The 26,572-nt window shown below is 41.3% G+C and overlaps 1 protein-coding gene across 5 annotated transcripts in view; it reads right to left on the bottom strand.

Moving 5' to 3' along the window:
• Positions 1-12,587: 12,587 nt before the first annotated feature.
• The window catches only part of WASF3 (WASP family member 3), a 74,333-nt gene continuing 60,348 nt past the window's right edge, over positions 12,588-26,572 (bottom strand). For 3 of the 5 annotated variants that reach the window (XM_042792857.1, XM_042792855.1, XM_042792856.1), the window contains 4 exons: positions 21,070-21,245; positions 17,917-18,180; positions 15,937-16,307; positions 12,588-15,210 (listed from right to left, as the gene is read on the bottom strand). In XM_042792857.1, the coding sequence (XP_042648791.1) occupies positions 15,053-15,210; positions 15,937-16,307; positions 17,917-18,180; positions 21,070-21,245 (969 nt within the window). In that variant the 3' untranslated portion in view covers positions 12,588-15,052. Of the gene's footprint in view, positions 15,211-15,936; positions 16,308-17,916; positions 18,181-19,044; positions 19,212-21,069; positions 21,246-26,572 lie in introns of all 5 variants that reach the window. The other 2 variants (XM_042792858.1, XM_042792859.1) reach the window with 2 other exon arrangements.

Here is a 26,572-nt window from a genome sequence, read left to right as displayed (position 1 = left end):
TAGAAGACACCCTCATTTGCTTTTCTTTCACTCTCCTGCCTGGCAGAGTAATTTGCATTTCACAGGCGATTCTCGGGTCTTGCTGAACATCACCTACCTGAAGTGAGCAGTGCAGAGTCACACTGAACAGCAGCAGCTGCGGCACAGTCAGAGCCAACAGCTGAAGGAACACCTGGAAAGTCTTCAGGATGGTTAAAAATTAACAACAACAAAAAATGCTGAACATCCAGTAGGCCTGGGCCGTCAGGTCAGTGCAGGCAGCGAGCATCACAACTGGGTGGCACGCAGAGAACAAACCAAAGCCCCGGACCCCTCTCCGACAGAGAGTGATAAGAAATTTATAGCAGCTTTGCCATCTACACCCTTTGTTCGTAGTTAAGCGAGCACCTGGAACGTCCCTTGACAGAGAACACCGCTCCCCAATCCCCGCCTCCTCTTAGGACGGCGCAGCGGTTCGGTTTCCACGCTCCTTCACCGTCAGGCTTTGCCAGCGCTGCTACCCAGAGCAGTAACTCGTAGCGGATCCAGTGCTGAGTCGCCTTTTTAGCTTTGCTGCACATTTGCATCACCAAGAGCATAAAAAGTCACCTGCTTTCCGAGACCGGGTGGGCTTGCAATGCCATGCCCCTTACCAGCGGGCTGGCACAGCAACTGTTCGCTGCTCGGATGATCGCAAGCACTTCCGTAATGCATGAAGTAAATCGTATTTTTCAGGAGCAGTTACCTTCTCAGTGGATGCTGAATACTAAGAGCTTTTCAGATCTTGGCTGTCTTAGTACAGATTGTGTTGTACCATTTCAGACTGCTCTCAACTTCACTTTTGCCCATGCCATTCGTAAGTTTCATGACTGAAACTTCCAACCTTCAGTAGTTACAAGTGAAATTTTCAGCTTCTGATGTACACAAGCTTTTCTTCAGGTCCACTCTTAAATTGCTCCTGAATTATTAAAATTACTAGTGGGCCAGGAAGAACCGGTTCATTGCCGTGGATGTGTCAAATACCCGCTCTGTGGTAGGCGTGTACGTGGGTTCACCCAGTGCCCAGCACAGGGCAGCCGCTCAGAGAAGTGGATCTTCACTAGAAGTGAATGAAAATACAGCAAAGCATGTACACATCAAATCCTAAAAGAGATTCATTGTTAAGAAGGTAATTTAGGAACAGAATGAGAAGCCTGTCTGCTATATTTTTTTACCACCTGTTCACATAAGGGTTTTTTGGTCTAGCTCACTTCAAGAAACTGCAGTCATCTGGCAGAGCTGAAATGCAAATACAAATTAAAATGTCAGCACTGGAATTTGTTTTGGCTAGAGATCTACAGAGACAGGAAGATGTGATAATTGTGCAACTGGCAGAGTCTAGGTGCTTCAATAGAATTATCTGTGGATAAAATGAAGTAAACTGCCTTGAAAGAAACAATTCATCGAAATTACTAATTAAATGGGCTGCATCTTTAGAAAAAGTAGTATCAGACTCTGCTCTCTTTTCTATAAAACATCAATCTGATTAATGGAATTCGCAGTATCTAAAGCTATCTTCCATGTTTTATTTGCCTAGATAGGGCACAGTCAAAGAAATCAAATTACTTCCCCATGACAGCATGAGAAATAAGGAAGGCAAAGTAGATGTAGGCTTTAAATGCTGCAGTAGAGACAGTTTTACAAAAGAAATAGCCTGGCTCTACATGTATCTGCTGCACAAATGAAAGTGGCATTACAGGTTATTAACAAAGCTGGCTCAACATTTTAATTTCTATTCTCCAAGAAATTCTGAGAAAACTTCAGTCTAGAAAAGTCACAGTTTTGAGAAATTCATTTGGAAACCATCATATGTACTCTGAAAAAAAGGGTAATTTTTCATGGCACTAAAACGGCCCGCCCGAAAAGCCTTCCAAAATTTCATTACTACCATCCAAAGGGTGAGCCCAGCTGGACTCTCGACGTTCTTTACAACATGATCCAGGGGACAACACAGAGCAACCCGTGGCCATTTTCTATTTAAGACAGACAGGGAGAAATGGGCTCTGCCTCTGGCTCCCAAGGGCCTTCCCAGCAATAGAAGGGCTCAGGGGTCCCACTTCAAGGCACGGCAATAATTTGTCTAGGAGGCACAGACACCTCTGCCCATTTCCCTCACACACTTTTCCTCTGCCCACCTTCTCCAAACCAGACTTGCGGCTTGTCCTTTAGTCAACTGTTTGTACCAGGTTTCTCTGCTTTTGGTCCCAGCAACCCCAGCTCCATCCTTTCAAACTCCCCAGACCCTTCCATTCCCAGCTGTAGCCCCCTTGCTTAGCTGTTCCCCGTTCCTTCTTGGGCAACCAACCCTATCCCCATCATATCATGCACCTATTCTCCTCCCACTCCCACAGTTTTGTCATCCTCCTCTCCTTAACTCAGTCCCCTCGCACCTGCTGGGTCTTCTCGCATGCTTGTAAGTTAAATTATAGCAGATTTAACACAGACCTAACTTGGGTATGCAAAGCTGATTAAAACCAGAGGAGGAAAAAGTGATGCAGAGTCAGAATAAAGTTAATCTTGGAGTAGTGACAGTATTCATCATACAGTAGAAGAGAGGGCATCAGAGCGGGGGAGAAACAGCACCACAACTTGGGGGAGAAACAGCACCACAACTTGGGGGAGAAACAGCACCACAACTTGGGGGAGAAACAGCACCACAACTTGGACTTGCAGAAGCTGCAGAGATCCAGCCAGGGAGTGGCAACACTCCGGCGCAGTTGACGGAGCTCTGCTCCTGGGAATCACCATAACTGCACAGCATCAAGTGTTATGTACAGACTGTGGGCTTTCAGTCAATGTTAATTGCATTTCGTGTTGTGACAAGCCTTTGGAAAGAGACATTGTTCTGATGGAAATGTTTTCTTGCATGGTCACCTTTCCCAGCTATTCAAGATCAAAGCAAACTGTAGAACAATAGAGCCTGAAGAAGGGAATGGCTGAAGCAGGTTGTTACACGGCTCCTGTCGGCTCAGAGAACGACATCACCGAGCGGCAGCAATGCCTTCCCGGGGCACGGAGCAGACGGATGCGGCGGTTACCCTGCGGGCAGACCCGGACCAGAAGCAAGCTGGACTGGGAATCACACCATACACTGCAGGAACCCACCGGCAACGGGGTCTTCGCTGGAATACCTGGGTTTAATCCCCAGCCACTCCCTGCTCGGTATCATCATAGCGTTAAATCGAGTACAGTTTGGTGTATCGCAAGTCCCCCCGCTCACGGGTGGGCTCTGAATTAAGAAAGAGCCGAGGATCTTGTTCAGAGAATGCAGCTGCCCACCAACCACCTCTCAAATTCAGGTTAGACTGCAGGGATGCACCTTTCCTTTCTGTGTTTATACACCATCTAGCATCCCGAGCTTCTGGCCATAACCTCAAACATGAATAAAATGACAATGCCTGCTACACATTTCTTGTTCTGAAAGAACAAAAACCCCATCTAGAAACTGCAGATATATCAAGTTTATTAAGGGAAAAGTGATCCTTTTTATGCTATTAGTACTACTGGCTTGTAATCTCTTGATGCAGTTTAGGTATTACGGAGTTTCAGATTTAATATTCCACCCAGAGGAGGATATAAAAACCACTATTGATTTCCACTCCCTGTAAGCAGGCTTCATCTCTATGTAAATTAAAGATTCTATAATATACTTCACAATATAGATCTGTTGTCATTCAAGCACTGATCTAGTCTCATACCAGTAGGCTGACGTATCGGCAACTTCCAGGCAATAACGCACCTCATGAAATCTGGTTAGACCTCTGCACATTAACACTTGCATCTAGAGGCACATCATCCAACACCCTAAGGAAAGTTTGGGATGGATTTCTTACGAGAGAAGGAGCAGTGCACACAGCATTGCTGCAAAAACCATCGCTCGCCATCCTTGTCCCAGGGGAAGGATTATCCCCCTTTCTTATCGCAAGAGGAGGACAGGGGAAGATGCCGACATCTTCTACCTACCAACTATTCAAATCCTTCAAATATTGGGAGAAATTCCACAAGGAGAGAAAGTGAAGCAGCAGCATAAACGCGCCAAGATCTTCCACAGGCCGCCGCAGGCGGGCTCTCCCCTGGCAGCACGCCCGGGGAGCGGGGCGGTCGGCACCGCCGGCAGCTCGCCCCGTGCCGCAGCCAGCGCGTTTCCTACGTGCCCTTCCTTCAGCGACCGGGGAACTTTTGCTTCCCCCTCTTCAGAGCGATGGTGCAGGCAGCAGTGGGACCTGCATCACTAGTCACCGCGCTTTAGGAGGGGAAAGCTTAGTCCCGTCCTGAAGATTCCTGTCACACGCTGGAAAAAGAGAAAAAGTCTTACCAGAGGCACCAGGGACCGCATCAAGCCCTGAGCAGCCTGGTCTGACCTCAGAGCTGACCCTGCTGTGAGCAGGACGTTGAACCAGAGACCTCCTGAAGCCCCCTCCTGCCTAAATTACCCGTGTTCCTACGAAAAAGCAGAGGCAAGGCTTTCTACTAAGACTTATTTCCACCACACGAAGGGGTACTGGGGTCTAAGGAAACAGCACTAGCTCTTGCTGCTGCACATACTTCCCTTCTTGGCTAGGAGATGTGTTCCCAATTACTTCCCCAGCCAAACCTGTTCTTGCTCACAAAAGAAAGGGAAAAAGGTCTGTCAACACCTCACAACATCCCTCCAGTCCTTTTCTAAAATGCAGACACAAAGCTCTCCTCCTCCTCAAAAAATAGCTGCCTCAAACCCAACAAGACCCTCAGATGATTTCTCATTCGGCTGCTGATAGGCATTAGAAAACTTCTCCACGTGACAAAAGTCAAAGCACATCTCCCAAGCAAGGCTGGAGGGGAACCACCAAGGTTTTCTAGGTTTGTACCTTAGGCTCAGCGACAGCCATCAGAAGTCCAGTGATGAAACCAGCCGTACGACTAACTTGTTATTTAGTGATTTTATTACCATGTAACTGAGCAGAACAGCACGCTGTTGCTGGCCATACGGTCTCCCCTGCAGAAAGCAGGATCTCTACCACTTTCAACTCAAGCATTGCATCTGCAGCGACACAGCTGGTGAGCGGGGACGCGCAGCACCCCCGGGGCTCGAGCACACGACTGAAGGCAGCGGGCACAAACTGACACACAGGAGGTTCCCTCTGAACACCAGGAAACACTTTTTCCACAGTGAGAGTGACCAAGCACCGGCACAGGTTGCCCAGAGAGGCTGTGGAGTCTCCCTCTTTGGAGATAATGAAAAGCTGCCTGGACACGGTCCTGGGCTCTGCCTGCTTGAGCAGGGGGGGTTGGACCAGCTGCCCTCCAGACCTCCCTTCCCACCTCATCCCCTCTGTGATTCTGTGAATGAAAAGTTCAAAACATCCAGCAAAGTTGCTGCAATTCACACCCCCCCCCCCCCCCTGCTCCCAACTTCCCTGGGGGCCCCATCTTCATTTTGTACAAAGTCACATCAGCTCACAACCAGGGCAGGCTCAGGGGACCTGGGAGGATATTTACGGGCGGGAGCTCAGCAGAGGGGCAGTAACTTGCTCAGCTGTCGTCCCTTGGCACTTCGGTGCTTTTAGCTTCACGGCAGTTTCGCATTTCAGAGCATCTCTGCCTTGTTCCAGCTTTGTCAAAGACTCAGGGACTCGGCCTCCAGAAGCCAGCACAGCTGCACGTGCACTCAGATTTTGCCGCAGGCCCGCTTTTACTGAAGTACCACTCAGTTACTGAAAGAGGAACAAACACCTGACAGATCCGCAGAGGACAGTTCCCAGGGTCTTTGTTCTCCTGAAGCTATCAAATTAGTAGAGTGGAGCTCCCGTTAGATCACATCTTAACATCTCAGTTTCTCTTATTTCAGAATGCCTGTCGACGCAGAGCAGTGCCTCCACAGAAAACACCTTCCTCAGAAGGGAAAGAGGTTGAAGAGCCACTGTTTTATTAAGACGATCAGCAATTTTAAAGACACTGAAATCTCACCAAGATACATAGGAATCTTTGCTCTGTGGTTGTATAGAAAAATAAAGGCGCTTAGAATTTGGAGAACAGTGAGGTCCATGAATCGCTGTATCCTGAACTTCCTCGCCTCCTGTCTGGGTTCCCATACAGGTAAATTTTAATTAGAACTCTTATGATTGCCTCATTTGTCCACAGGAGGTCAGTATCCTTCCACAGAAAGACAGTCCCTCTTACCTGGTGTGTTTGCAGGGGACAGAAATCTTACAGCAGCACCTGATTTTCCCGTCACTGGATATTAAGACTTTGGATACAAGATGAAGACTGAAGCCTAGTGTGGGTTCATCACTGACAAAGGAAGCCCCTGCCTCTTGCGTCCCCTCTCAATCAAGCTGGGCTTTTAATATCGTCACACAAAGAACCAAAGGAACGTCAAATGTATTGTTTTTCCCAGGTATTAAGGAGGCTCGAGCAGGGCAAAAGCTGCCGGGGCCCTCGTGCAGCGCTGCTGCCACCGCTGTGGGGGTGTAGGAGCCAAGCGCCCAGCTCCAGTCTCAGGTAAAACAGCAGCTAGATGGAGAGGGAATTCCTCACTGATAAACAACCATGTTCAAACATTTTCATGCTTCCTGCATTACCTGGCCTCGTATTTTAATCGACTGCTAACATGTAATTGCCAGCTGATAGGTTGCTGGGGGGTTTTTTGTTTTTGGTTTGTTTTTTTTTTTTTTTATGATCTAGTTAATCCTACTTGGCTGGTGCTCTCGGATGAGCTCCAGAGAAGGCGCCTGTTTAGGCTGCTACACACGCTGCGTAGGAGATGTGCAGCACCACCACGCTGCTTGCAGAAACACTCCCTCATTAGCAAAGCTTCCTCGGCAACTGCCAACACTTCGCCAGACGTTCAGCACATTAAAGATACGGGTGGTTTGCCTCTCCCAGGCTGAGCAGTACACGATGTGGAAGGATGACAACAGTAGCAGGCGGGAGCGAGCGAGCGTGGCAGGGAAGGGTGAGGAGCCTTGAAAACAGAGGTGTCTGGCAGTCACGCGTACATCACTGCCACTTTCTTTAGGCACCGTTCCCCCCTCCCCGCAGCGTTTGAGTTTGGACCAAAAGAGCTTTTGAAGCAAATCTGCCCTTCCCACTTGCCACGGTGTCATTCCCGCCACGGCGCAGCGCGGCGGTAGGATTCCTGCTGGACACAGCCCAGCCTCGCAGCTGCTCTCCCTGCAGCTGCAGCCGTTTGCTTCCCGTGAAGCAGAGCCCCCGTGAAGCAGAGCCCCCGTGAAGCAGAGCCCCCGTGAAGCAGAGCCCCCGTGAAGCAGAGCCCCCGTGAAGCAGAGCCCCCGTGAAGCAGAGCCCCCGTGAAGCAGAACCCCCGTGAAGCAGAGCTCCCGTGAAGCAGAGCTCCCGTGAAGCAGAGCCCCCGACGCCCGTAGCGGTGCCCCGCGCGCCCTTGGGGGGCCGCCCCGAGTACCGCAGACGCAGCCTGACCAGCTGGTTGACACCGCGGCTGTTCAGGCTGCACTTCTGCCCGTTTCCAGCAGACGACTTGTCACCCGTGAACGCCAAGGCAATTCCAGTGGCAGGAAAGGAACAGCACCGAGGACTCTCCCCGCCTTGTCTCTCCAGCCCAGGCACCAAATGGAAGCGTTAAGTTTGACGAGGCGAGGCAGCCCCCACGCCACGTATCTTGAGTCCTAAAACTTTCAAAGTCTACGTCTTTAACTTTTGTGCTAACAAATTGCTGGTGCCTCTGATATCTTCAGTTCCATCCTGCCATGACCGCTGATGCTCTCAGAGCGAAACTTTGCTCTTTCCAGCCCACCACCTCTCCATTTCATTCCACATACGCTTCCTGAGCCAACAAAATTTTCTGCGTCCCTTCCACAGCACTGGGATCCCCGTTGGCATTCCAACAGATGGGTGAGGATAAACGGTTGCTGCCCAAAACCCAGAGAGAAGCAAGAGCTGCAGCACACTGGGAATTACAGCAATTGTGCAAAGCTCACACCTGGAAGTCTTAAAATAGAGCTGCACTTTAGAAGTATGCTTTACTCACAGATCCCTTAAATATCCTACCACCCTGAATATTCAAGTTTTTATTTCTGGGCAGAAAACATTCCCAGTTCACTAGACTCCTTTACTAATTCTTGAATTCATGAATTTTAAAAAAAGACCTATTTACTATTTAAATGTCAACCTAAGTCTATTTATCCTAATGGGGTACTGAGGCCAGCAGCACTGCCAGCGCCGTTTGTACCCTCGTGTCTCATCTGATCAGTGACGGAAATAAAAGCTGAAGCAGACAGATGGCTGAATCGAAGGGAAAGGTCATTACATACTACAGCTGATAAAGTGAAGAGAATAAAATAGGGAAGGTGATCTTCAGGGAAAAGGTTCAAACTTAGCCTCACCACTCAGAGGGTGTTTCTGTACGGAGGTAAAAACAAAACAAATACAGAGGGAAGTATCATCAATTATTCACCGAAACGTCTTCTATTGTTTAGCACAGGGAGAATCCTGGCCTCTCTCCCCATCTCTGTCTTTAAAAACTCTATTTTCCTACCTCTCATTTAAGAGGCAGAAGAATGCCAGATCTCTGGTGTTATTCTCCTCATTTAAGTGAGGCATCCTGTATTTAAATGCTATTTATTTGGTAACACAGTAAGTTAGAAGCAACATTACAGCTAGACCACTCTCACGCTTCTTATGTCAAATAATTCTAGTTGTAAGCAGCTGCCTCGCAATTTGGTATATTTTAACTAGGTTTGAAAATCCCTAAAGTGAGAAATTATTATCTCTTTCAGCCAAGTATGAAGTAAATCTATCATGCCATATGAATAATTCATATAAATTCTAGAAACAAAGCAAGGAAGATAAGGTCAGAGGGGCACCACAAGAGAGGGATGGAGCATCCTTCACCTAAAGCATGTGGTAAACCTAAATTCAGTTTCCTTGACAGACTATGTCAACTTAAAGAATGAAGATGGCTCTTAAATAATTTAAAAAGCAAAGGATGACTTGACAGTCACTATGGGTTTTGAAGCGAACAGAGAGGATGAACAAAAACAAAAAGTTTTTTTTCAGGTAAGAATTTGTCTGATGGAAAGCTGCCTTGTACCCAACTGACCTCCTGCTTAACTTGCTTAAAAGATTTCTGAAATGTCATAATGGTGATTTTCAAAAGTTATAGCAAATCAGTGACTGGCTCCTGGGAGAAGCAATGAGGCAGCAGGCTCCATGTACTTTAAAGAAAACTCTAGATGCCCCTGGAAACCCTTGATATTTATAAATAATCAAGATCCAGGTGTATGTCAGTATTCCAATAGACACATTGCAACATAGCGCTGCACTCATTACATACCTTAATGTTCTCTGGCCACAGTCAGATTAAATATTTTGATGAACTTATACACGAGTTTTTCACAGCAGTGCAAAAAGTTCATTAACGGCGGTAAGCGAAGCTTCTAACCTTTGTTAGAGCAAAACGTGCCATAAGCAGAAATCACATAGCAATAAACTTAAAGGGAAACTTCTATAGTCAGTCTAGAAAGTGTTACTTTGGTTGTCACTGAACAAGAGTCAATTCAAGGGAAAGAAACCACAGCAACCAACTGAACCGTAAGTCTTGCTGAATCAGGAAACGGGAAGATCCTTGGCTGGTAACACGCAAACTATTAAAAAACAGAAGGAAGAGACTCAAGAGGGACAGGCTGCAGGGAAATATCAGCAGTGGGCTACCAACTTCAGGAGAGGAAAGGCATTTTTACAGTGGCTGGTGACTGCATCCAGTTTGTGAAGGGTGACAAGCAACGGGCACGGGTCATTCATCAAGTCAGAGAAAGGTAACGTAAGAGACTAGAAAGTTCAATTCACTAGAGAAATAAAACATTAACAGCAGAATTACTCAGAGAACTGAAAAAGGAATTAATCAACACTGGCAGACATCAAGAGAACCTGATTTTCAAGAACAGAGAAAACAGAGGAGTTCTGCCATTCCCTTCAGTATAGCTGGTTGGCCTCCCATTTAGAACTGCTGCCAGAGACAGATGGGACAGGCTGCCCCGCATTAACTGGCAACGGTGTAATTCTGTCAGATTCCCAGCCCCCTCTTCCTTCCTTCAACCTACACTGCACTGCAAATGTGAGTGCGTGCCGAGTGGGGCAGATAGTTTCCACGTGGCATGTCTGTGTGAGCCATCGAAAATGCTGATTCAGAAAAGCAACACATCTAAGAAACCGTGGAGACATTTCAGAAACAGTTGCCCTCAGCTCTGTTCTCCAAAGCACGCTGCACATGAGCCCTCACCAAGGGAGAAGCACAGAAGTACTCCCTGCTCTGGCTGAGCAGGTAAGAACTTCTCTATTTATCTGCAGCAGTAAGAACTAATCTCCCAAGAGACTACTGCATTCAGCTAAGAATCTCTTAAGGCGGGGGGGGGGGGGGGGGTGGGGGGGGGGGGGTGTACTTGTTTTCTTATGTAGCTGAAAAAAAGACCAGTCCAGCACAAACCCAGGAGACTGCTTTCCACACACAGGCGTGCACACCTGGGTCACCCACAGATGAGAACACAGTTCTCCAGAGAAACCTACAGACATTTGACAGCAGACAAAAAAGTATTCTTTGCCTCTACTGTAGAGAAAGCAAAATATTAAATTCCTTCTCCCTGCTTTGTACATAAAGGACTTTTTTTTTTTTCCCAGTGTTCTCATTCTTTCTCTTCACCTCTTTAATGAAAGATGATTGTCAACTGGAAACCCACAGTCCTTCAGGAGTTTCCACACTTCCTTTAAAGTCCAAGGGAATCAGGGTGCGCCGTGATGAGCTCAAGTCACTCCTGGCTATCCTGCGGCAGACAGCAGGGCCTGAGGGCTTGCAGCAGGGGGCACGATTTATTTTCATTCCCTGTCTGTCACTGAGCACACTGACAATGCTTAAGTACTTGAATACAAAGCTGCTTCAAGATGCTGAAAATCCTTGGACTTCTGTGTGTCTGCACGTGTGTGCATGCACACACACACGCACATCTGGAACGCCTCAAACTCAGAATTAACAATTCAGGCTGGCTGCCTCCACCGGTCGAGAGCCTTTCCCCAGAGTAGGCTCCAGCAGGTTGCATTTCTGTTTATTTGGTTTTTTTTCAGGAAGAAAAAAAGTGTAATGTCACCTTAAAAAAAAAAAAAAAAAATCACTGTCAAAGCCATCTTTGGATAAGCTGTTCTAATATTTATTTTACTCCACTGCTGGGAAATAGTAGCTCAGCTCAAGACTGAATTCGTGCAACTTCAGCTTCCAGCCACAAGATTCTAATGAAATTTTCATTATCAGCAGGCTTATATTCAGCTCAGTTTACAGTGAGATTTTAAACATTTTTAGAAATTACGCATTTGCTGTATCCTTAGGTGTGATCTTTCAAGTGGAAGGGAACACCTCTTCATTATTAAAACAACGCCCAGCACGTGAGATAACACACCTGCAAAATACATCACAAGAACCAATTTCCCAAGGAGTCATTTCCCTCCCTCCCAACTCTATCTGCATACCATAACCGAGCTCAATTTTGAGCTGCTTCTGAGCAGCGTGAACCTCTCTTACAATAAAAGATTTTTTCATTCTTCGTGCAGTTCATCTTAGTACAGAGAAATCTGAAATATCTAAAAATTCAGCTGATGTCAGTTTAGTCACATGGAAGTATTTTTTAACATTCAAAGGACAACCATACAAGCTCTGGAGGCAGTATGCTGAGTGATCATCAGTCCTAACTCCAACCCCAACTGGTAAATGAGCATTTATAAATAAGATAGCCTTTGAATCAAAAGAAAATTGCAAGTTAGTATTTTCAGTTTCTATCTCGAACTGGTGTCTTTGGTCTAAATTACCTTAATTAAGTTCGAATCAAAGATGGAAAATTTCAGCAAAATTAAGAGCCAAGTGCCAGAGGGACTGGAATTTTCAGTTGAACAGAGTAAAGATTAATTTATTTTCCCAAGAATCAACCAAGTCCAAGATGCACACACAAATCTGTTTCATTTACAACTAGGCTACTGTATTACACAACTGGTTTACATAAGTTCTTCCCAGTGTGATGAAAAGCCTCTTCTGCTACCATACCAGGTTTTAACCTGGCTACAACTAAAAGACTAGATTAGAAATATTTTTCTGGTAGGCAGACATGGGTTTGTGTTTTACAGTATTGTGCTTGGTCTCATTAACCTACAAAGACTCTTTCCTATTAAAAATACAGTGGGGAAGGGGACTTGCTAGTACAACCCATACATTCTGCCCTGTTCTTTCTGGAAGCAAAGCTGCTGTTTAATGCATTTCACTGAAAAAAAAAAAAAAAAAAAAAAACAAAACAAAAATAAAACCAAACCAGCTACCCGCGGGGAAATTAATACCTGTTTACACCAGCCAAGAACTTCAATTTGGAGCTTGAATCGAGGTTGCAAAAGAACAAAGAATTATGCACGTTAGAAGGAGCAGCAGTACCTTAAAGGAATCTGCTTTTGTAGACTCCATCCCAGTAATACTGTGGTTCCTGGGATCACAGATAGCATTTGGAAGCCTTCCATTTCCATTATTTATTGATAAGTGATAAAGATTAATAGCAAAATCTTACTAATCTAAGGAAAGAAAGACAGACTCAAAAGCGAGATTTTATTCATATTTGTTACTTATTCACAACCCAAAGTATGGTAAAACTGATTAAACCAGCCTAGGATAATGTTAGTTTACATCACTAAATTCGATTCACATTTTATTAATAAAATGCCCAAAGGAAAATGACAACATTGCAGGTTCAGAAAAACAGGTTGGCTACTATGACTGAAAATCTACATTATCTTAACTGGTCACAACTGACTGTTTGTTTAATGCTTATTATTTAAAATTAACACAAATTACAAAATTTCAGACACACCCAACTTCTGTGCTCATAAAATATAACTTCTGTCATATCAAATTTCAGTAGATCGGAAATAATTTTCTGCCGAGATATTTCATTTCAGCATGTATTAAAAGAATACTGAGAGTACTCTCCCCCCACCTATACAGCGATGTAACACTGCAGTCCCAGTTGCATTTTAGCCTGCCTGTCCAAGGAATCATTTTGCAAGCTGCTGGGCAAACAGACTGTGACGATCAGAACAAACCATCTCTCATACTGTGAGGAGAACCACCATCGGGTTGTGGCCTAAGTTCTGTCCTCTGTGGTGGACACACAGACCTCAGGACACCAAAGGAAGCAGACTTCAGCTCTGTGTTTTAAGGCAAAGACAAAACCAGCTCCAGCTGAAGAGAGGGGAGTACCTGCAGCTGCCACCAATGACCAAGCCCTGCAGTTGCTCCCCATTACGCGGAGATTGCTCCTACTTTATGTGATCAAGTTTAACACCAACATCGAGGCAGCATGTTACCACCCTCCCATAGAGAGACAGCCACCACCGACTGAAAGCTCACCTGCAGATTAAACAGTAATGCAGTAGCCAATAGTTTGCATGCAAACGCTGTGTCAGACTGTTACATTCGCAGGACTAAAACTGTTAATTGTGTAAACACAGGTTAGATAATTATCTTCCATTTCTCTTTTTATTTTACATACATCTTTTTTTTTTTTTTAAGAACAGACAGGGCCTCACAGAACAAAGGAGCTTTACCAAATGTTAGACCTGGAATTACACAGACTTCAGCTACAAAGATTAAAACTAATCTGGTAAAGAAAGAACTCTTCCCCTGCTACGGATACATTTTTGAAAGCCTCATTAGGCAAAGCAGCAGCCTGACTCTCAGTCCAGAAGAGAGAAAAAACAAAAACAAAATTTAATCCTGTACTAAAAAAAAAAAAAAAAAGAAAATACTTATTTTTAAAGAAAACCAAGACAGCCAAAGCAGACTGTATGGCAGCAGTTGTTCCTAGGGAAGGAGAAAACAAGAGGATATATATGGCATAGTACCTAAACAGCCATTAAAACTGCTTTAACTGCCAATGTTTTATCAAGGGGATGTACTGGGAAAGAAATACATTCAGAGTAATAGTAGTTTTGAGTAAACGTGCTACAGGAAACAGAAACAATCTGTCATGACTATACATGTACAAATCAACAAAACTTACTCACAAACATTTATACCTACAGGCATAAAGACCAAGTTTAATACTTGTGAAATGTATCTGATTGCTAGATCTGAACTGTCCCCATCCTCAGTAATCAGAGAGTAGCATTTCTACACTGCAATAACCATATGGCTTCAATCAGTTCTGTCCTTAAGCCTCTGGTCCAGTCGATCTGTATCATGAAACTGAAGTGCTCCACAGGTATTTCAACTTTCATTTGCAACACAGACACGCATCTGCTAGCTACCTGAGAGCCCCCAGCACTCCGCCCAACAAACAGCCAGCAACCCAGAGCTGGTACTGCTACAAACTTAGCCAGTCTGCTCACAAAATGTCCATTTTGGATCACGTGGACTCATTCTTCAGAACATACATTTCATCACCTGCTACGCTTTTAAAGATAAAAAGAAAGATTATATAAAATCAATTCTGTATGCAAAAAAAACCTAAGCCCAGACATGATTAGAAATAGACTAAGGTGGGCATAATTAGTAACTTATAAAAAAGCTGCAAATCATATTTATGGAACCCAAAACTTCACTCAGTCATATTTGTAACTGCTCTCAAAGACCAGACTAGCAACCAGACCAATTCACAAGTACTTAAGTTGCTTACATAATTAAAAGAATAAGATGTGAAGTCAAAAAAATATATTTTATCCCTTCAAGATTAGGAAAGTAAAATAAAATGCTGGTTCTGTAACAGTGCAACAACTGCAGCATATTTTGCACGCAGCACATGATTTGCTACATTTAGTGGCACTTAAGTATTACGCGGTAAATACTGAAAGTAAGACAAGTTTCTGATCTGCATAAGCATAATCACATCATTATTACCAGAGTTGCTAAGCTACGGCATTCTGAATAATACCAACTCAATTTCAGCACTTCGATCACTAGCCTTAATGCGTGTCAGTGGCCTGCTTTACACCTTGCTAAGAACACAATCACTGAAGCCAATTATTTAATGAACTGGCCACTGGGCTTGGACCAGGCTCAATCTGACCAATCGTTCTCATCAAACTCTGAGTCATCATCAGAATCGCTGTATTCCACAGCAATGCGTCTTGAAAGGATGGTTGCCACATCATTTCCAACAGGCTCTCGCTTTGCTTCTTGCTCACGTTGCTCCTGCACCTTTTTCAGCTGAATTCCTGTAGAGACAATTACTCTCAAAGTTTTCTGCACAAGAGATTTTAGATTTCATATTGTCATTGCTGAGTTTTTTCTATTCTAACAATAAAGTCCAGAAGAAGAAAAACAAAAGAAACCACTGAGAGAGCCTCCCTGATCAAGGAAGAGAGGGAGACAAAAAAGGCAGATTGGAATCCATTCTCAGAGACTGAATATACTGCTAGACTTCTAAAAATGCCAACAGTATGTTCAAACTAAGTATTCAAGACTGTATGGGCCCTTTTGATCCAAAGATGAAAATTTTCACAACTGTATTTGGAAATACCATTACACCTACAGCTGCTTATTGTAAGCAAAGTCAGGAACAGCCATTAGTCACTGATTAAAAAAAATCAGTGGTCTGAAGTTCGGGATTGGATAACTTAACAGTTCTGAACAGAAGCAAAATCCACATACATCTAGTGGCCACTTCACATAATGAACACAAGTACTGTTTTCATTTGATTACGTCCACACAAACACTAGAAAATGTCTGACAAAGCTGTACATCCGCAGGCATTAGAGAAAGATCAAACATCAGGGCTGACAAATGTTAGAACAGGTGTGTGGTACCCGTGGTTACCTAGTCTCTCAGTGACATTCTGCCTAGCTGGGAACAGAAGCCATGAACTCAGATCACTGGAAAACACTGTGCTTTCACTGAAAAAAAAAAAAAAGAGAGAAAATCTAAAACTGTGTCCACTTACCCATTCGAATGGCAGCAAGAAGATCGCTCCGTGCATCGCTTAGTGGTGGCTGTGCAGGTTCATGACGTTTTGCTTCTGTAGCTGGAGGAGCATGCATTGGGGAGGAAGAGAGGGATGAACCTGCAGCAGGAGGGCCTGGAGGAGGAGGAGGTGGGCCCGGAGGAGGAGGAGCAGTGACAACAAGCCCACTAGAAGGAGGAGGATGAGTAGCTGCGTATGCAGAGCCAGTCACCAGTCCAGAATGGGAAGGTGGCACAGGAAGCTGAAGGGGACTAACAAATGCAGTTTGTGCTGAAGGAATCATAGGGGGAGGAGGAGGAGGGGGAGGGCCTGTAGGATTGTAATAATCCACCATCTGAGCTGGAAGCATCCTAGATAAAACAGAACAAAAACATTTAATGCGCTGAAGGTTAGTACCTACAGAACCATCACCCCTTAAACTGCTCTCATCCAACCTCAGCTAAAACAAAAATTAAAAGGAATTTAAACTCGTGAGTTAAATATGCAAGTGATCATAAATGTATGGGTTGTCAAGTATTGATTATACACTGAGATTTAATGCAGATGATAAAGTTAAAAGCAGTGTCCTTTCAGCACGCCACAAACTGAGATTCTTTTTATCGTAATACTCCTGCATAGTTAAGTACAAAGCTGTATTTGTTAATATTCTCAGAGTAATTGTTTAGTAAGTACAATGCCTATGATGAAGGGACCAAGAAAGCTGCAGACTGTGTGTATCATTTCCATAGAAGATCAAGTGTTAGATCAAATATGAAGAGATAATAAAAGACATAGGCATGGAGGACAATGTAAAATAACAAATGGAAAGATTTACCCAAAGTATATCACGCATTTCATGTGCTTCTTTAGCCAAGCTCATCAATTTCCATATTATTTAATTAAATTGATACATTTGATTGATACTCTAAAGAGGAGGAACAGGGAAGAGCTAATTTGTTTGTTAAAATGTCATTAAAAGAATTCTTAAGCAGAAAAAATGGGAATTAATGTAAGAGTTACGAAGTAGGTAAAGAACTAGATACAGGGAACGGGAACTGAAGGGAAGTTACTGATGACATTCAGTGATACATGTCGATGTATCACAACCGTGATACACTGACAATGGTTGTATACCTGGGGACTAAGCACAAGTATTTCTGTTACAAACTGGAAATAACAGAGAAAATGCAGGTTGGAGCAGTCAATCATAGCATAACGGAGTCACCTACAGCATGATACAGTCATGAATTGGGCAAATACTATCCCAGGATGCAGCAAGTGAAGGTGAAAAACCTTGGCTTGCTTAGTTTAAAACACCACAGGCAAGACTGATTACAACTTTCCTGGGGTTTCAACTTGAAAGTTTAAGCTATTTAAAGCAAACGAACAAAGAGGCACAGACTGGTTAGAAAACAAGCCTTCCTTCAGAATGCACTCCAACAGAATATCTCCACAGCAGTTTGAAAAATTCCTGTCTTGAATTATGGAGGTAGGTTGAACTGTGGTGGTGGGGAGCTTGATCCCGTGTCTGAGAAGATCCCTTCCAATTATGTCACAAGCTCCTTTAAAAAGTCATTTCAGGGATGCAACACAGACTGCCATGTTGAACACATTCAGCAATACGTTCCCTGCATGTATCCTGAAGTTTAAAATACTACTTAAATTACACTGTAACTATTTTCCACTTAAAAGAAAAATTATCCCCTTTTTAATATTATATTAGGTAACCTTAATACTTTACAAGCGTATTGATTTCATCACATTCAATACACAGTTCATTATTTTTGATTTCACCATGTCTTCACTTAAACTCAGTCCATACATAGAAATTACACCGATATTTTTCTGTCCTCCCCAGGGAGATCACTAATGTACTTGGGGTCTTTTTTGTGTGTATGCATTGTATGTTACGATGGTTATGAAAAACATGCATCCCCCTAGTTTTGTCAAGAATCCACTGGAATAAATCAGGAGTTTTACCCATATTCTGCTGGTACCACAGGTACTGAGCTATGCTGGCCGTCTGAAGGCTGGGGTGGAGGTGGAGGTGGTTGCTGAGGTCTGTTTAAAGTAGCATGTCGTACAGTGGTGGAAGGTGGCCTGTATTCATGCTCATGGCTTTGGGATGCTGCCATGTACTGTGGACCATCTCCTGTCCCATACGAAGGCATTGCTATCTGCTGATGGAGGGAATGATTCGGAGTAGCAGGATAAGAATAATCTGTAACATCAGATGCATGGGACCTAAAATTAAAATAAATGGATGCAGAAGAACAGATTACGTGAGTGTTACAGGGCATTATCTAAATAGCTCACAAGAAAAGCTAAGAAGAACGAAATCAGAATGGTTCTTCTTGCAACAGGACTCCCTGATTATCAAGCACCACTCCCCTTGTAAGTCCACAGAAAGCAGAAGAATAAATGCAACAAAAAAATCACGGTTCAGCTTAACAAGACTTGAAAATAAATTAGTCTGACAAGTTAGCATAAAAGGACTGAAACTGAAAGTCTTCAACATTTCAGCATACTAGCTGCATGCAGGAAGTCCTCCCATAATGCAGACTTTTTAAAAGGCAAAAAAATTTAGAGATTTCTCCAGATTTCAGAGTTCTTTAGTAGCCAAAAGGCAGCATGATGCTTTTGTCAATGATTTTGACAATCCATTGTTTGAAATGATAATGCTTATCAGGCCTGCCTTAAGTTAACAATGGCAGCAGAAAAAGGAAAGCTATACTGCAAGCACTCGCAATTATGCAGAAGAATGTATTTTACCAAAGCAGAGAAAACCAATTTCAAAAGTTAGAAAATGCTTTTTATTTTGTTTGCACAATTAATTTTGCTGGAAAAGCTTAGAAAAACTGGGAAACGTAAATATTAGTTGAGCAGAGAGTTCATAAAGATACAAAGTCTAGGATGTTCTGTCAAATAAGCCCAAGAGAGGGAGCAAAAGGATCTCTTCATCCCATTACTGCAAAGAGTTGTTTTAGTAATGAACAGTCGTGCAGCCTGGCTTTTAGTGAACACAGTAAACTGATGCACTTATCTGTAAGACTGGAAGCAAGGTAAGCAACAAAAAGCCAGGGCTTTGAGTAAAACAAAATGACAAACCCTTTGGGCATTTTGTCCTCTTTCATGCTTCCTGCCTGTTCCATTTTCTTTGCGTCACTCATGAACTCAATGCCCATTTTCCTTCTCTCCCACTCTTCTTTCCTTGTTCTTACTTTTCTCACATTAATTTGCTGGTTTCTGTTTGGATTCAGCTTGTGTTTCTCTCTCTAAAGTACAATAAGTATAACAAATACATTGTGAATTGCCAGTCTGGACAATTGGATGTCAGCGTATAATTTGCAAGTCTTACAATAGCAAATGAGAAGAAACATGAGCTTTTTTTTAGTTTAGCATTAAAAAAGAATCACAATATAGCCAAATACACTCCTTGGGGACCTTGTTTATAAAACACTGCTCATACAGTAGCGGTCAGCATGAAAACATCTCTGAAAGCAGAACTTACTTCTGTATGTAGGAGGTTTTTTATAGCTTAGTTCCTACAGCTAAGACAACCCCAAGATAAAACAGGGAAAGCCTCCTCTCCACCTCACTCTCACTACCACTCCCAAAATTAACCCTTCATGCATTTACAACACAGATTTCAGGATTCCATCACTGCTATTTGATTCATTGAAATTTCAAGTTCTCCATACATTAAAAAATTTGAAAGGTTTAAATAAATAGAAGATACCTGTCATACCGCAACATCTATATCCAACATAATGTCGCATCCTACAATTTCTGCTTTTAAAAATCCTACAGATTGCAAATATTATGGCTGAGAACAGTCAAATACATGTTGACATTGCTAGGAGATAAAAACAAATCACTTCAATGTGATTATTTAAACTCAGGAATCCTGGGAGTAAGGTGTTAAGGCTAGAAAAAGACTCAAAATGTGTGAAATACAGAAGTTGTGTTGAAAAAAATCCACATCTTGCACTTGACAGATGAACATCAATGTCATTTCATCAGATCAACCTGTGGAAAGCATAGTCTTAAAACACTGCAGACTGACAAACAGAAGACAGTTTTGCCTTAGAAACTGTGAAGAAAAAATTAGTGACAAAAGGAATTTAGACAGAGAGAGGGGTTGTGAATATATTATTGAAGGAGCAGTAGCACTTACCTTTAAATCTGTTGTTTCGATTACAAAATGATTACTCTTCACAAAGACTAAAACATTACATATACAATGTTCTGAGCAAATTTTTTTTTTTTTTAATTAATCTCTACCGGACAGCAGACTAAAGGTATCAGCCCACACTTCTGCAGTGGTGACTGCTTCCTCAACCTATCCATTCAACAATTTAAATATTAAATTGTCACATGCTTTTTCCAGTAGATTCTATTTATCCCTAATATTACTGCTAACAATTAACCACGACAGAAGAACTAAAATAAGTGGGAAAATCCTCTAGTGAGACCAGATTAGCAAAAAAAAAAAAAAAAAATCAGACTTCCATGCACACCAGGATAAGGTAACTCCCACTGCGTTCAAAGGGAATCTCAGTCAAGACAGATGAATTCTGCTGTGTGCCTCTAAGCAGAGATTTCTGGTATTTCTTGAAATAATGTTGCAATTAGGTTCGTAGCTTGTTTTTTAGACAAATATAACCTCGATAAAGCTGAACTATTCCTCCATTAAAGCGTTTTGTTAGAGGCAAAAGTATGCTCAACTGAGCAGATCACAGAAAAATATTTATTAAGCTATCGGCAGCGTAACATACAACAAACTAGACACGAAGGAAGAGGTAGTGACATTATCTAGTAGAGGCAGACTTAAATGCTTTTGTAACTACAGCTATTCAAGAATCAAGTATAAAGCATGCAACAAAGTTTTTTCATTACAGTATATAACTTTACAACAACAAAATGCTCATTTGAAGCTGAGGAAGAAAAAAAAAATCATTAGAGAATCTGTTATGTTATTGATGCTTTAAAATCATTTTGAGAAGAACTTTAAAACATGCATTGTATCTTTTCTCTATTCTAACTATTCCCAACCTGTAAAACCACCTCATTCTATTCAGTATTTCTGAACATACAACTGTGGTATAGCAAACAGCTTTGCTGTAAACAGACCTAGTATCTGGGGACAGGGATCCCTCGGAAGATGCTCCATGGTACACGCTTTGAGACAACCTGTTGTCAGGTCTAAGCTCTTTGTCATATGCCATCATATTCCACTCCTGGCGTCTGTTCCTGGCTTTTCTAACCTTTTTCACCTCACGGGTGGTGCCATCTATACGCTTTTGCTCCTGATGTTCAAACAAAAGAAATAAAGCATGCAAAGAGAGAAAAAAAGGAAAGGAAAAAAGCTGGTTAAAATGCAGTTAGAGTGCATGAAATAAGAACAGATTTACAGATGAAGCCAAGTCTTCATAAAATTCCTCTGCACTGAAAATAAGAATATCTCCTTACGCCGTGATCCCCATTAGTAGTACAACTGCTGCTTTGCCCTTCTTCTGTCGGATGCACATGCTAGTGTGGTACCAACCTACTGTTTCTCCCAATACAGAAACATGACTGATTTTAAAAGCCACAAAGTTTAACTTCTGGCATCGTATGTCATTTAGTTAGACCATCCTGAAACACTTGTGATTTCCTTCTCCTGCAAATCAATCTTACGAAAGCGTTAAATATGCTCAGGGTTATTTTGGTTATTGGTTAGGGTCACAATCACCTGGGGCCTGTTTCACAGTCTATGTGAAATGACTTTTTGTTTGCTCTAACTTCCTCTCCCTTCTTAGATCTGATTAACTACCAAAATTCCTCCAAGTTTTTCCTCATCACTGTTTCCCATAATCTAACATAAAAATGAGTGACACTAATCCTCCCTGAAATGTGTCAGTAATACTCAGGCCTGTAATATATTACAGCTTGATAGCTTCATGACAAACCAGTCCGGTTAGTTTTTTTAATCTCTCTACATAATTTCAGGCCCAATCAATGTCAGTGCTTATCTATCAGTAGGATCTCCTAATAGCAGGACTCAATGCTTTCACATCTCTGAAATCTTGTCCTCACCTGCCTCTGACTACTCAGTATGACTATAAAAAACATATTGGTGCTTCAGTAGAAAAATAAACAAGTTTGCTCAATCCAAACTGAGAAGGGTATTTGTGTTACTCCTCAACATTTATGAGAGCATGGGATTTTTTTTTTATTTAGCTCTAGAGCCCACATCTTGGACTACTAATTCATAAATAGGTTAAACATGTTTCATCTAGTAATACATTAGTATTAGGCTTTTGGCTGTTCAAAAAATGGTTCCTCAGGAAAGAATTATGTTGATATTCTGACAATGCAGTCATATTCAACTGTATTTAGAGGTTGCTAAAATGCTGACATGCAAGCGTTTTATTGTGGAATCTATAAAGTAAGGGATAATAGTTGAAAAACCAGTCTCACCAAAAAAGAAAAAAACCACATCATAGATGAACATAGGTATTTTACTTAAACTGTCAAAAAGCACTGAATAAATAATTCTGAAATAACATACTTAGTGTTATGCAACTAACAAAAATCTATCAAATGGCTTGCCCTTGTTTTGGATCTCTTGCTTGTTCATGCATGTCCATATGAGGGACCTGCTGATCCACATCCACTAACATTAAGAATGGCAGAAAAAAGTCTTTTTGAAGCTCAACATCCAAATATTCCAACAAAACTTGCTCATTCATGGCCCCTACAGTGAGTCGATTTTTTGACCCAATTCATGTGAAGTAAAAATCATCACCTTGCTTCTTAGTTACTTCCTATACAATCTTTTTCCTCCCCAAACTTTTTAACATCACACCCTTTTTTATCCAGGTTATACAACGCTTTACTTTCTCCTTTAATACCACTTCTTCATATCCAAATTTCCCAATATAGGAACTGGAGCAGAAGGGAGACAGATTCAGCCATGCTTTATTTGAAACATATAAACTTTTGCTAATCACCATGGTTGAATTTTTCATTTGATTGCTGCAAAAGTTAATTTATTTTAATTTGTGACTTTTATCCTTGTTCATTTATTAAGATTGTTACTAAATCATGCTAGATTTGAAAGGAAAGTACAAGTAACATTTTTGGTTAACTGAAAATATGCTTTGGTTCTCTTCTTTGCAGAATAGTAACTCTATCCTCTAAGGGTCACAACTATATATTTCTTGCAAGTTTCTAGATAAATATCCACCTTTTGACCAATGTATGATGCTGCTCATAGGACAATTTTGATACAATGCCTGTACAATCAGGACTGCTTACATGACTGCTTACTTATGATCGCCTACTTCAAAGTTTGGTTTTAAAGAGATCGTTATGTTTTTATAAAGAAGATAAATACATATGCATGTATAAATAAGCAACATAAAATAAACATGAAGTTTGTTTTTACTGGATCAGATTTTAGATGAATAGCTTGCTCCAGACCACCATCTGTAAGTATCCTAGTGAATAAATACGCTGGAACCCTTTTTACTCAAACAGTACTAAACCCTACTGGTTCTGATTTTTTGATTAAGTATTATATACATACATGTCTAACACATTTAATTTCTTCCTAAACAGTGGGGCAGGCTGATTACTAGCACTGACAAAACTATATATACCTCTAACAGTAGTTTTAAGCTGTTCCAGTAATACTTTCCCAAACAATGGCGACAGCTCTAGTTTTAGTACCTAGGACAATGACAACAGAGTTCTAGGAGCTGAAGCCTTTCAAAATAACTACAGTTACAAATATTTCTTAGGAAAGTTAAGCAACATTAAGAAGAGTTACTTCCTTTAACTGAGTGTGACAGAAGCTGTGGCAGACAAGTGGATGCTGTAGGTTAAGCCAGAAAACAGGTACACCATTCAGCTGTCGGCAGGAAGCAATTTCAGCAGACACAACAAACATGTTAAAGCCCTCAAACAGGGTTAAGATTATTTTAAGTTTGATATTTGTATCAAGAGTTAGCAAATTATGTTTTAAGCATCGTAATAAAGAATTAGAGCTAGTGACAGAAAATAGCTTCAGCAAGTATTTGCAATACTTTCAAAAAAACTGGAAGTGTGAGCCTGGAGTATTTTCCTAACTTCACAAATTTACAAGATCCTGTCAATCACAAGTCATCAAGAATGATTTTTGACATACAAGCCCTCCAAATGTAAAGATTACTACTTAAAGAACTAATCATTCCTCAGAAAAAAATGGGGAACAATAAAAAGCAAAGTAGAACAACTTTCCTTTGGTTAACCAGTAGTTAACAACTGGTCTACTACAGTCATTCAATTCAGAATATTACTGATATATGCACAAGTCAAAACTAACTTCATTGAACTCTTAGACACGGATCTACTGAGAGTCTGACAGTTAAAAAAAACAGAGACTACACCAAAGACTTTAAACTTAAAGAACTAAAATTACAGTTTTCTTCGGAGAAAAAGTTCACCTGAAAGCCAAATCAGAGACAGCCTGGATTACATTTCTTCAGTTAAACTGAACACAGAAAATAGTAAGTATGATATTTAAAGGCAGGAAAACAAAACTCATCACAAACCTGCCGTGGGAACAGCTCAAGCATTTAAGTCAAATTACCAAAATAATACTGGAAAACTGACTTTGGTACAAGGAGTACTCCCAGGCTTCGCTGACCACCTGAAACACTGAGGCTAAAAACCAGCTACCTCTGGCCAGCTGAGGACTGCATTTGGGTATCTAGTTTATAATTTGCTAAACAATACAAATCTATTTCACCTACAGTTTCTCAACAACTTTGACATTTTGTACTTCTGTAGAGTACAAATTGTGTAAGGAGTTCTCACTTAGTAGATTCAAAATACAACTTCAGCCACAAAATTGTTAATAGATGCTCTGGATTCATTCCCGGCCCCTGATATCATAAGGACAAAAAAGAAAGTGACAGTCAGTTAAGCAACCTATGGAACAAACTGTGCCTGTGAGACATCTCACCCAAACCCTCCAGCTCTCTAAAGGTTCCCCATGATAAAACAACTCATTTGTACATCAGCTTCTGAAAAGCTAAAAACCAGACTTCTTCCTGTCACAAAGTGACACCTATTCCTGCAAACTCACGTCTATGCTGCTTGCTTCTTAGTTGGTCTTGTTATATAGGTCATCAAAGCAAAGAGCACTTCAGGTAGAATTTATCAAGGGGTAGTTCTGTGATGTGTGGCTATAATCCTACGTGACCGGAATTGAGCATATTTTACATCTGGCTTGTAGACTGTAATAAGACAATTAAAAACTACAAAAAATATACCACGGATGGAAACGAGTGAAAATATGGTCTAAAAGCAAGTTTATATATAAAGTGATTTTGTAAAAATCTCTCTAATGCTATAAAAAAACTTCAAGTGATAGTCTGTTATAAATATTTTTTAAAAAGCTTCTGTATTTTTTCCATTTTAATATTAAATCAGAATTTTTAAAAATAGCAGTTGATAGGTTCTTTTTATCCCTCCCTCTAGTGAAAAGATCTAAATTTGAAGGGGAAAAGGTGGGAGGAAAAAAAAAAAAACAACAGGTGCAATTATCCCTATGTTTTTTTTTCATATAGAAATACTGAATGAAATTTTAAAAAACCCCAACTGAACTAGAGAATGAAAGCTGCTTTGATTATTTCCAGTCTTTTAATCACCTCTGTGACTTATCATACTAGGAATATAGTGGGAATATAACCTTGCACATACATTTGTATACAATTATAGAAACAACCAAGTAAATATTTTCCAGTACTTTGCTTTAGACAGTAACTTCTACTGAAAATGTTTACTTGGCTTTTTCAACTCTAATATTTCAATACTGAGATACCCGTCAAAACAGAAAACATTTTTGACTCATACTCCTGACAGGAAGACCCGATTTATTTCCTCTAGAACTTTTAAATGAGTTCACAAAATGTTTTAGTTAAACTAAGTCTTCGTGTTTTGTTTAAAAATGTTGTAGTCAGAAAGTTTTATCTAGCAACAGGAACAAGGAATTAATAGAATTTTATAAAAACACAATAGAAAAGCTTCCCAGTCATGCCCTACAATTTGGTTTCTAAGCAGTTACCATATATATATGTATTATACACATGATGTATATACACAAGTATACATTAGCATGTATATTCATGTATTAGACATTACACATATACATGTGTATGTATGATGATACATTATGATACCTGTTATATATACACATCTTTAGGTTTGCTAATATATGGCATATATATATACACACATGTGTATGTACAGATATGCATATGTCTGTGTGTACTGAAAACTAAGCAGCTTCCTTCTATTTCCTCTGAGCAGCAGCTCCATCTTGCTTGGATTCCTTTTATTTTAAATCCCTTACCTCTCACTGAAGCTACCTAAAAGGGCACCTTCTGCCAGATAAAGCAGGCAGTCATTGCTTCAAACTTTCCTTCTTCGCTTTTTTTTTTCAGAATTATCTTCAAAAATCTCAGAGCCCTCAAATTTGATAAGAAAATTGTCTGCAAAGAAGATGCAGAAGTAGAAACTAATTTATTAATTCAAAACTAAAATTCATTAAGAAAATCTTGATGGCATTAGAATACACATCTTGGATCAAACTGCTGATGATATT

Source organism: Tyto alba, unplaced genomic scaffold, assembly GCF_018691265.1.
Source record: "Tyto alba isolate M040663 unplaced genomic scaffold, T.alba_DEE_v4.0 Super-Scaffold_2, whole genome shotgun sequence".
NCBI classification, from domain to species: Eukaryota; Metazoa; Chordata; class Aves; order Strigiformes; family Tytonidae; genus Tyto; species Tyto alba.
Note: the sequence above shows the minus strand (reverse complement) of the source record. Positions and strands in the feature narration are given on the sequence as shown.